Source organism: Homalodisca vitripennis, chromosome 2 (genome assembly GCF_021130785.1).
Source record: "Homalodisca vitripennis isolate AUS2020 chromosome 2, UT_GWSS_2.1, whole genome shotgun sequence".
NCBI classification, from domain to species: domain Eukaryota; kingdom Metazoa; phylum Arthropoda; class Insecta; order Hemiptera; family Cicadellidae; genus Homalodisca; species Homalodisca vitripennis.
The window spans coordinates 188,488,159-188,500,284 of NC_060208.1; the positions used below are offsets into that span (position 1 = coordinate 188,488,159).

The 12,126-nt window shown below is 32.9% G+C and overlaps 1 protein-coding gene across 1 annotated transcript in view; it reads left to right on the plus strand.

The window, feature by feature from the left end:
- The window catches only part of LOC124355177 (endoplasmic reticulum metallopeptidase 1-like), a 56,845-nt gene extending 44,965 nt beyond the window's left edge, over positions 1–11,880 (plus strand). The window contains exons 8-14 of the mRNA XM_046806179.1: positions 751–935; positions 1,026–1,181; positions 4,330–4,535; positions 5,232–5,347; positions 7,042–7,217; positions 9,484–9,669; positions 9,950–11,880. Coding sequence (XP_046662135.1) covers positions 751–935; positions 1,026–1,181; positions 4,330–4,535; positions 5,232–5,347; positions 7,042–7,217; positions 9,484–9,660 — 1,016 coding nt within the window. The 3' untranslated portion in view covers positions 9,661–9,669; positions 9,950–11,880. The remainder of the gene's footprint in view (positions 1–750; positions 936–1,025; positions 1,182–4,329; positions 4,536–5,231; positions 5,348–7,041; positions 7,218–9,483; positions 9,670–9,949) is intronic.
- The last annotated feature ends 246 nt before the right edge of the window (positions 11,881–12,126 follow it).

A 12,126-nucleotide genomic window follows, 5' to 3' on the forward strand; every position in this document is an offset into this window, starting at 1 on the left:
AGCAGTACTAGATTTAAGAATGTTATGTATAAACTGGTTAATAGATAATCCATTTTTATGATGTAAAAGAGTTTTTAAAATTTCACTTTTAACGAGACAACTTTTAAATTTTAAGCTAGGCTAAGTTACCATTTTAATTTAGTTTTAAGGATCTTTTAACTGTTGACGCTTTGTATGTGCCTTAAAACTCATATTTTTTATATTTTTGCAATGTAAAACTTACTTTGTCTAACTTGTAACCAGCAATTGAAGATTCTATTGTTATTTGGTTATAAATCATGTTGTAATTTGACTATGCCTATTGCATATCATGTTTAATGGCAATAAAGAATGTCTATGTCTATGTCTATGTCTAATAGGAGTGCTACTCAAGGTACTCTTCCTCTTTGACTATGAGTGCTAGTTGGATATCACACCCATAGGAATGCTACTCAAGGTACCCTTCTTCTTTGACTATGAGTGCTGGTTGGGTATCATACCGATAGGAATTGAATAGTTGAATATCCCACCAATAGGAGTGCTACTCAAGGTACTCTTCCTCTTTGACTATGAGTGCTAGTTGGATATCACACCCAAAGGAATGCTACTCAAGGTACCCTTCTTCTTTGACTAAGAGTGCTAGTTGGATATCATGCCCAAAGGAATGCTACTCAAAATAACGAAATAGTAAATATTTTAGCAATAAATAACTTAAAAAATGTTAGTTCCCAGAGGGCTTTTTACCAGTACTAACTGGATACTGCATAGCAGATTGGCGTTGGATATTCATCCCTGTTGGTGTGATGCTGCTCCCGTACATCCAGAATGGCTACACAGTGAACGGGGCTCTGCTACTGGTGGTCCCTATCATGGGACGCAGTGGGTCCGGCAATCACGCGGAGTTGGTGCTGTCTCTCATCGCCACCACCATGTTCGTCCTACTGCTCACCTACATTGTGAGTATCGTCCAACAGTACACATCGCTCTTACATGTACAGTATACATTGCTGTGAACACGTTACCAGCATCACTGGTACTGATTTCAGGTTCCCATGATCCTATTGGTCAGAAATCCTCAGCGAGTAATCAGTCTGCTCTCTGCCATCGTGTTTGTGGCACTACTTACCCTGGTGCTCACTCCCCTGGGGTTCCCTTACTCTAGCGATCCTCAGAATCCTACGCCTCAGCGCTTCACAATCATTGTAAGTTGTTCAAAAAACACAATACTGTATAGGATCATTTGTCAGTTACTAGTATATTATTTTAAAAACTCAATATTACTATCTATAAATTAAAATTATTAAATTTAAGCTTCCGAAGACAAACTTCCTCCCAAAAAGTAATTGCCTTTCTCCATGAGGTAAATGCTCAGCCTGTTTTTATGTGTTCTTCAAAAAGGTATCACGGGTTTTGACATTAATTTACTAAAAGATAAGGCACTGAAAATTTGTTCCCCAATTAAATTTACCAGCTTGCACTTTTTTAACATTCACTGCAGATTTCATTGATATGTTTGAAATTGTCTTTGAAAACACATCGGGCATGAAAAATGGATAACTGATACATAAATATAACCAACTATTCATCCCAGGTTTTTTTTTTAATTTTAAAAGTATTTTCATATTAATTAAAATCCAATAGTTCGCTAATTTCAATTGTTGTACAGCATCGCTAAGGAGGTATAAAAAATTTGCTTGTTTACACCCACACTGTATAAAGCTAATTGGCAGTTTTTAGTGTAGATGTATAGATGCGGTTGGCATAGTTTCGGCGTCATTGGCAGAATTTGTGCTGCTAGCTTGGTAGGGACAATTGTCATATATCACCACTCCTGTCTGTCATTGTGTATTTAGTTATCTGTCAATGAGCTTCTAATTTTACACAAATCATTGGTTTGAAGAGTAATTTTATTTGCTTGTTTATGTACATTAATAGTGCTGTGAGATGAAATTTTGGACTGGATAATGATTGATTATGAAGAACCTGTAGTCAAAGAAATAACAGATGAGTTATTAATAGAGTGTTACAGGGTCTCAACAAAATATCAACTGCAATATATAGAATCGAATGAAGATGGCCCTGACACATTAAATTCGTACACCTGGAATGAAGTAGTTGTTGCCGTTGATACCTTTATAAGATTGGCTGAATGCAATAAATTCTGCACTGCTTAAGAACTACTACATTTTTGTATAATGAGCTAAAAAAATAGTTCCAGAAAATCAAAAGACATGAAATTATATTTCAATTACATCCAGAGACATTGTATTGTACTTGAAACTGGTTTATACTGTCATAAACTTTTATTCAATTTATATTTACAAATTTGTTTCTAAAAACAATATTTCATGAATTTTAAAATGTATTACCAAATGTTGGCAACTAAGATTTTTCATTTGTTTCTGTGATTAAAATTTTGTTTTATTTTAAATGTTTCTATCTCTTTATATCCCTTTAACGGAAGGATATAACACCCAAAAATAGGCCGGATGTTTTATTTTCTTCTCTTATAGTATTTACAGATTTTTTAAGATGGCTCTTAGTAATTATGAATTTTTAGTAGTCTGGCATTGCCGAAGTACCGAATGTGCCAAATTAGATAGCTTCTAATATAGATATTTTACTAAAAATCACAATAATGTAACAAACAAAATTAATTTCTTAAAGTTTTTATTAGCTTTAATGTTACAATATAATGCAATATTTACTCTAACAATAAATTTACATACTCTATATCTTACATAATTAAAACAATTTATTGATTTTTGTACAGTGATTTTAGAATCAAGAATCAAGATCTTTATTAGCCATTAAATAATTTTTACAAATTACAATAGGCTTCGTCAGAGTAAGTCTAGATTTCCTAAACCTATATTATGTACTAGAACAATGTTAACAATTTAAAAAAGGTTAACTAAGATATAAAATTTTCACAAGACATATACTCTTCAATTGTATAAAACACATTACACTTAAGCCACTTAGATACAACTTTGTAAAACTCATTATTTGGCAACAATCTAATTGAAACAGGTAACTTATTAAAGAATCTCAACTGTTGGTATTGGTAACTTTTCATTGTTTTACTTAATCTAATATTTGGTGCAACCAGGTCTTGTTTGTTTCTTGTTTGATAATTATGCACTAAACTGTGAGTATTAAAATTATTTATATTTACTTTAACAAATATTAAATTGCTATAAATATACAAGTTGGTAAGTGTCATGATTTTATATTTACAAAAACTTGCTCTGCAGGATTCTCGATTAGATAACCCAGCCAATACCCTTACTGCCTTCTTTTGCCATGTAAAGGATTTTTTTGCAGCACTAGAATTACCCCAGAGGCGTACACCGTAACTTAAATGGCTGTGAAAGAGACCAAAATAGGCCATCAATAAAACATCCGGGCTCACACAATACTTTAGTTTCCTTAGTAAGAATAACACTCTTGACAATTTCTTACAAAGGCCATCGACATGTTCATCCCAGCAGAGTGTACTGTCTAGGGAAATACCAAGTAGTTTAACCGATTTTAAAAAGTTGTCATTAATTGTGTCTAAATTATTGTTCAATGAAAAAAGTATACTCTCAGTCTTACTATCGTTTATAACCAGATTATTGGCAGAATACCACATTTTCGCTAGTTCAAATGAATTGGTGAGTTGAGAATTAACTTGTGAAACACTAACATCAGAGCATATCAATGTTGTGTCATCAGTGTATAGCACTGATGTTGAAGGTACATTATAACTAAAATCATTTGTAAACACTAAGAATAAAAAGGGTCCAAGGACTGAGCCTTGAGGTACCCCTGTACTTACATTTAACACATCAGAAGAACAGAATTAGGTTTCTAAAACTATTGTTTTGTATACATATTTTGCATTAATTAGATGCTCTTATACTCTAGATGTGCCTTTGGTAAATTTGGAATATAACTGGCTCTAGGGCTTGGCCCAATTGCTTTCAAAGTACCAATCTTAATCTTATGAGAGCATTTTTATACAGTTAACAACAAGTGATTACAAAACATGTATTTGGTTCTGAGTTATCCTCAACCCACTAACCAACTCAATTTCAGCTGATATATGCATACACTTTCATGAGTATATACACAATTTTATATTGTAATCTAATTAATTATGAGCTACTTACAAAGTTAATTCAAAATCAATTACAAAACTTGAAATTAACAATGGAAGAAAACAAGTTAATGAAATAAACTATAAAGCTAGAGGAAAAATTGATTGTTTGTTGAATATGTCTTACGTTACACTTGAATATATCCATAATTAGTTTATCTTAAGAATCTTGTCACTGACATTGTAGTATATCTGACATGTTAAAGCATACTGACCGAATGCACCATGACGAGAATGGTGCTGTGAGAGAGCACAAGACTGGCTTCTGGGTGGTGGACATGGATGTGAACAGTCCTAGGTCGGTGATGACGTTAGTGCCGGAAATGGCTCAGGCCAGTCTGATAGACGAGGAGTGCAGGACAGAACTGTACTGTGGTCTGCCGTACCTCATCCCTGTGTTCTCTATAGTTTGGTGAGTTTATAATTTCAAAAAAAAGCATTTATTATTGTATTTTTGAAATTGTCTTGGACAAGCCTAAACAGTATTACAGAGTAGAGTGTCACTGAGACAGATTGAGATCTGTAACCAAAAGACCTTAAATATTTCTGGCAGAAACATTCATACCACAATTTCACATGATGTCCATTGTTATTTTTTATAACGTCATTGACTAATAACAGATCCTGAACTATAATTGAAGGTACATAGAATATATTGTGCAATAAAGGTTATTATGACTAAATGTTTTCATATCTGAAAAACATATATGAATAGTCCATATTTATTTTCTGAATTCTTTCATAGGTTAGGAAACAATATTTATTGATTCAGTGTACAGTAATTTTATCGACTATTTTACACGTTTATTTCCAGTGTATTTTGTGCATAACTAAAAGATTCTCTCTTGTTTATGTGTACTTTCTCTCTTTATCCTTATATTGTTCTCCTTTTAATGTTGACATATTTTATCCACTCTTCATATATATGGCTTTCTTCCTTTCTAATACTTCCAATTTCCTCTTCTAGAACTAATTATATTGTTGGAGGAAACGTTAAACCATACAGTGATGTCAAATTAAATCCTCTCTATCTGCGTATATGATATCCTCAGCTGGTTTATAATATGATGGTCTCATCTAACAAGTTTGAGCATGTACAATGTTGCAGGCAGACCCACTGGATACCCGGCCCTCAGCCCAATGTTGCCATAAAGACAGAGTTGACCTTGACACAACGAGAGCTGAGGCCCGACAATACTATCAGGCTCAAATTCAGTGTTGTGGGTAAGTTTGATTTTAGTGGTTCTTTTCCTTTAATTAAATAAATTTCTCATAATTCTAACTTAAAAGTAACACTTCAAAACTCTGATTGGCATTTATGAATTATTGTTTTTATGAAATGGCATACATCGATTTTTCATATTAAAATCTTAACAATTGCAAGGTATTTTAAGATATTGAATAATTGTCTCGGAGTAGAAAGCCAATTTGCAGAGTATCACCTTGTTTTTCTTGAAATTGATAAAAGAATTTTGACTAAAAAAGTAATTTATTGTTAGTCACACTAACTTTGGTAGAAGTTGAAATGGGTAAGTATCAAAAGGATTAAAAATTTGATGACTATCCATAAAATAGATTAAGTTTTGATATAAACAAAAAAAGTACAAGAAAAAATTGTAAGGTGACACTAAAATAAAATATTTTTTTCAACCCAGTTACCATACAAATTTAGGTACTTTTCATAGCGATAAACTAGTTTTGAAATTCTAGCGCTATAAACTCTGCCACAGTCTCTCGAGTCCGATTTTCTGTATGTGCTCGGGTGTTGTCGTGAAAATACTTTCCTCTGATCTTGTTTTGTATTGCTCTTCTTAACTTTTGCTAGGTTTCATAATACCTCGCAGAATGTATGGTTGTGCCATGTTCTAAGAAAACAAAACAAGAAGAGCTCCTTTCCTTCCCCAATAAACAGTTGCATAATCTTCTGTGCCCATAATATTTGCATGCATTTTCTGGGATTTTGGAGGAATGTGTGTGCCCCCACTCTTTAGACTGTAATTCGGTTTCACATTTCAAGTGTTCTACTCAAGTTTCGTCTATTGTAATGATATCAGGTTACAATCTTCTTCATAAGGGTCTAGAAATGTCAATGAAGCAGCCACACACTGATTTTTATGCGTTTCTGTTAAGATTTTCGGTTCCCTTTCTGCACAAAATTATGATAACCTAACTTTTGCGTAACAATTTCGTGTAACAAACTCCTTGAAATTTAAAGAAAACTAAGTGAGAGTTCTGTTATTGTGAATCACGGTCTTCTTTAATCTTCTCATCGACTTTAGAGACAATTTCATCATTCATTTGTCCACTTTGTTCGTCATCATGCACATTAGTTCAGCCATTTTTAAACGTAATGCACCACTGACGCAGTCCACCTTCATGTAATCACATTGTTCCCATAAACTTCACCGAGTTGGCGATTTTCAATTGCATCACACATTTTAAACTGCTATTGTAAAACAACAAGGTGCGACCGTAAGAGGAGGAGTGGCTGGATAGCCACTGAACATCAAAAAGCCGCAATAGTTCAGTCCTTAGCGGATACAGAGAAAAACTTAATCTACTTTCTGAATAGCCCTGGTATAAAAGGATAAATTTTTCTCAGATTATATTTTTCCTAGCTTGATACACAAATGACTGTCAGACAGATAAATAATAGTTATATAACTAAATAAAAATACTGAAAGGTCACTGTAAAGGTATATAAACAGTTCGCTGATGTTGATCTAACATTTATTTATGTATCTGACAGTTGGTTTCCCCACATTTCCCGTCTGCTACATTCGTTGAATGTGTAATTTTAATGTAGTGCTTGTTGAACATTTCACTGTAACAATCCCTCTCCTGACTATAGAAGTGAATGATGTTATTGGTTTTAAAAAGTTAATTTATTCTTTTTAAACAACGATTTTGTGTTCCAGGGCCTGACCATATGAGTCTCATCCTCAGCCCAAAGACAGGTGTTCGTCTCTCTGGTTGGAGTGTGGACTCTGGAGAACCTCTCCAGGGTATTACGTTCAATGGCAGGCCTACCTACTTCATCTACTACTCGTATGCCTCAGACCCTGAGCCTTGGAACTTCTGGGTTGACTTCCAGGTATATTATCTATCTATTACTGCTCCTACCCTACTCACTCCCAGACATGCTAATCTCAATGTTGCCCTTTCAATGGTTTTATTGAAAGGATTTTGGCTTTATAAACATCTGATATTTGTGTTTTGTAATAACTGATAAAAACTAAGTGCACAGAAAACATTTTTTTATGAATATCGAACAAAAGATTGGTTGCTAGATTATTGATTGAAATAAATCAATTACAAATTTGCAAAGACTAGTCATAGGTGGTTGGTCGGCGAATACAGACCTATTCTGTAGTTTAGTTTTAATAATTGGTGTTCTGTTTAGTTTTTTATTAAGTGCGTGTTTTAGAGTTAGTGAAGTTGACACACAACATGGTGGTTATGATTCCAGACTTACGCGTCACTAACGCAACGCTCTGGTATGATTTGTTTAACCCTAGAACTGGCAATGGTGTCACTCTGTACTGGCGGCTCTATTTTAACAGCCTCGCAGACGTTTCTTATAATGTATCACATTTCATCTGTTAGTCCCAATATAAACTATTATAAGTCAATGTACTCACAACTATATGGAGAGCATTATAATAACAATATCTTATTGTTTCCATGGAAACACATTTTTTTTTTTTTACAAAATGTAAGAAAAATGTTTTTTGGACATTATTTTTGTAAATATTCCATTGTGTAATTGCTTAGCAATAAGCTTTACATCAAAACTGTAAATGTATAACTTATTCACAATTTTGTGCTGATTCCAAAAATATATAATTATTGTAAGTTTTACCTCAAAACGTATGTGTTATACAGGGCTTTGTATGAAAAAGCACGCGTATTTACTTATTTTCAAAAATGCGTAGATTTCTAAATAAATATTATTGTTCGTGGGTAAACATAATCTCATGATTGCATTTATACTTATATAAGTATGACAAATAAAACAAAAATAAAATAAAATAATAAATTTTAATCTTACCTTATTTACATATGTACAATATATACAAAGTATCATTTTTCACTCAGCATCACTAGATCCCGCCCTGCGAGCTCTCTAAGATCATTTGATTGGTCTCTAAAGTTTTCACTCATACTGAACAACTAAAACTATAACTTAAGAAAGCTAAAAAAACAATAATAACAACACTAAAACACTATAAAATACAAATTCCACAAATACTATTGGATTCGTAACCTCAAACACAAAACCCGGCACTTGTTTACAGTTTCACAACAATGTGGTTGACCCGTCCTACGTTCACGTCAGCTGTCCATAGAGAACGATGTTTTACGGTAAATAAAGAAGAACAGTAAATCGGTACTATAATTAATGCTCTTCCAGAATATATCAAATAAAAATTATTTATATGACCTTAATTGCCTAAAATTTCAATAACTGTACACGTCTACTTTGGCGACAAATATTCGTCCTTGCCAAATCGGATTGGCCTTTGGCGACGAAAATTCGTTTCATACCAGCTGGGGGGTTAACCTAGTTCGTAATCATTTGTTAGGTTAGTTATTTACCTGAAGGAGAGATCAGATTGCAGATCTCGAAACATAGTGTTACTGATTTTCTGTATCACTGAACCATATCAAATGTCTGGAAAAATCCTGTTTCCTTCACAATCCTTCCATTGTCAAAAACAAACTTCAAACAAAGAACTATTCAGTTAGCTGTGCAATTTATCACTTATTTTACTCAGATAGCAGAAGTAACAATACAACAGAACAATAAACAGTCGAGAGGCTACAGGCTAGAAGAGGATCAAAGCCCTTCAACACAACCATTTCATCTGACTCCACAACATTGAAAGAAGTAAACCAAGTAATACGAAGCCTAATAAACAAACAATCCAGTGGTATTGACAATTTCTCATCAAAAAACGTACATCACTGTGCAGAAGAATTAATTCCCCCCTCTCAAATCCGTCATAAATAAATCTTTCTCCTTAAGGCAGTTCCTAACCAAGCTAAAAGTCTTCAAGGTATATCCGAGCACAAAAAAGGACCAAAAACAGACCCAAAAAGTTACAGACCAATATCATTAACTTCAACATTATGACAAATTATAGTAAAAGTAGTACTAAAAGGTTGATAACCCTCCTCAAACAACAGGCTTTAATTACTGACTATCAGTATGGATTCCAAAAGGGAAAATAAACTATTTTTGCCATCATAAGCCTTGTTGAGTCTATAATCGACAGCATAGATGAAGGGCAATTTGTAACAGCCCTATTTTTAGACTACATCTGCAAATCCTTTATAATTTTTTCGTATAACTACAGGTGGAAGGCAGTGGCAACGATAGTGGCAGTGGCAATGTAGTGGACATTGGGCTTAGTGGTCACTTCCTGCATGGGGCCCACCAGCGCTCTGTACCACTACAACGGTTGCTATCTAAGTTTCCCCCTTGGACTGTTACAACTGGCTGGACAGCTGCCTACAAGAGCTACATCTTCTGACACCTTCTGGTTAGTTTAGCTTAACTGAACATTTTAGTAATAATAAATTTTATTTTATTTATTCACAACATTTGTAATCATAAATTAAATAATCTGAAAGCTAGTTTTAACTTTAAATGTTTGTTGTACTATTCATTAAATGGATCATCATAAAACACAATCTTGATCAAATGTGTTCACTATCAATCAACAGAATCTGCTGGTTGCCACTTTAAGGCTAACAACAACAATGCTCTCTGTTTTGCAATATAATTTATAAAAAATGCTCTTGTTTGTTTATCATTTTCAGGCAACTCTTCTAGTTCACATGAAACCGGTGCAGCTAGTGTTGGCACAGTCATAACTTCCTGATTCTCCTTTGTGGCACATCGTCACAGAACTGCACATTTGAGAAGACTTCAGCATTCAACAATGTTACCAATCAACTTAAACCAATTTGTGAAGTAATGTTTCAAATGTAAATAGTTTGTAATTGTCTAGGCTATTTTTTTCAGTGAATCAAGCTTTTAATTCTAGACAGAGATTATTGGATTATTGAATGTATTTGCATTTTTCTGGACATTAACATAATGCAACACTTTCAATTTTAATTTTTTGATATTTTCAAATATAATTGTTTATCTATACTTTGTGTATTTCCAATACACATTTTAAATATTGGAAAAGTTTAATGTAAACAAATGTAATTGTTTGTTTTCTTGTTAAACCATTGTACCAGTTTCAATGTTATGTTGTCCAGGTTTTTTATAATAATGATATTATTTAATGGCAAGATAGTTAATCTATCTTTCTATAACTATCTCTATGAATTCATGATCAAAACATTAAAAGTGTCAATAATCTGAACAGAAGAGAATTGTGCCACATTAAAAAAAAATGTTCTATATTCAAATCAATAAAGGCCTATTCAGAATTTAGCTCTTTACTGATTAGTCCAGTCCATCACGATCTGCGCTATTCAACTGTGCCCGTTGATCTGCACTGTCAACTCGGGTCACAGACATCTTTTCCAGCATTAGTCTGTTTTAAAAGATGACTGTCGACAATGCTTCTAACATATCTGTCTCTTGATTTCCATCCTTGGTCATGTCAACCAAGGCTCTTTTCCTATTAGCTCCTAATGCTCTATCTATTTCATCCTTCTCTCTTATTTTTGTGCATGGTGAGACTTCTCTTTTCTTTCTCTTGCTTGAATTTTCTGCGTGTGTGCTTGGTTCAAAAGGTTATACTTAAACATCTCCAAATTAGTGAAGATTTAATTTAATGTACTTGCAAATTGTTTGCTTTGGTTTCCTTCTTCACAGCCAACTGTCACAGTAACAATATCTTGAACAATTCCTTTGTGATCAAGAAAAATCACAGATATTTCAGCCTTTATAGCAATCTCTTTATTTTAATCGTGTTTTTAGCCAAAATCATGAATGCAGGCTCTTTAGAGAAGCAGAAGAATCATTGAATCACTTAAAGCTGGAATGTCTTGGTCTTTGTTCAACAAAGAAAGAGTGCCTCATCAAAAAACAATAACTGACAAATCTCATTTGTTTTTGCAGAAGCCTCAGATTTGAAGGCTGCACAGAACAAAGGGTTAACACCGGATCTTTGCCCCATATGCTCATTTGCATTCTGCAATTTTTGTGTTTAACTTATTTTTGGTACTTTGTGTTTTTATCTTTACTAGCAGTTGCGGATTGAGAAAATATACAGCACAGATTAGAGAAGCCCCGTTCTGTCAAAATTAAACTAAAAAATGAGTTTTATATCAGTCTTTAAATTTATAGGAAAGTTAGATAGTAAAATTGTCTTTCAGATCTAATACTTAGTATTTGATAAAAATGTTATCAATGGCATAACGCATTTGTTTATTTATAAACTGAAATTTTTTAAATAATTTAGTACATTTAGAGCTGGTACATTAGTTCAAAAGCACAGTCCAGCAAACTTTCATTTAACACAGTTGTTACCAACTGCTTCAAAGGAAGTCTTCAGTGTCAAGTTCTGATCATCGTATGTTTTTGGACATTTTGTAACATAGATGAGTATTTACCTAATCACTGAAATCTCAAACCTATATATATCTCAGGCTTATATTTATCCCAGGGACCATAAGAATGTCCATGTAAAATTTCAGTACAATCTGTTGAATAGTTTACACATGAAAGCAAAACAAACAAACATAGGCAGTTATAATATTATTAGGATATTCATTATATAGAATTAAAAGAAATACTTTAAATATGTACATCAGATTATTGACACATTTTAATAACATTATATTTACTCTTGTAATTTTAATTTAAGAGGGTAAACTTTATTTTCTAATTGTGTTTTTCTAGATTTTATTAATGTTTTATTTTACTATTATTTAACTTTATTCTTGTAAGTTCCGTACAATAATATTTTTACCTAAAATCTTTTAAACATCATCAAATATTAGTTTTTAACTTTTGTATGTTATTTATTTTTTCA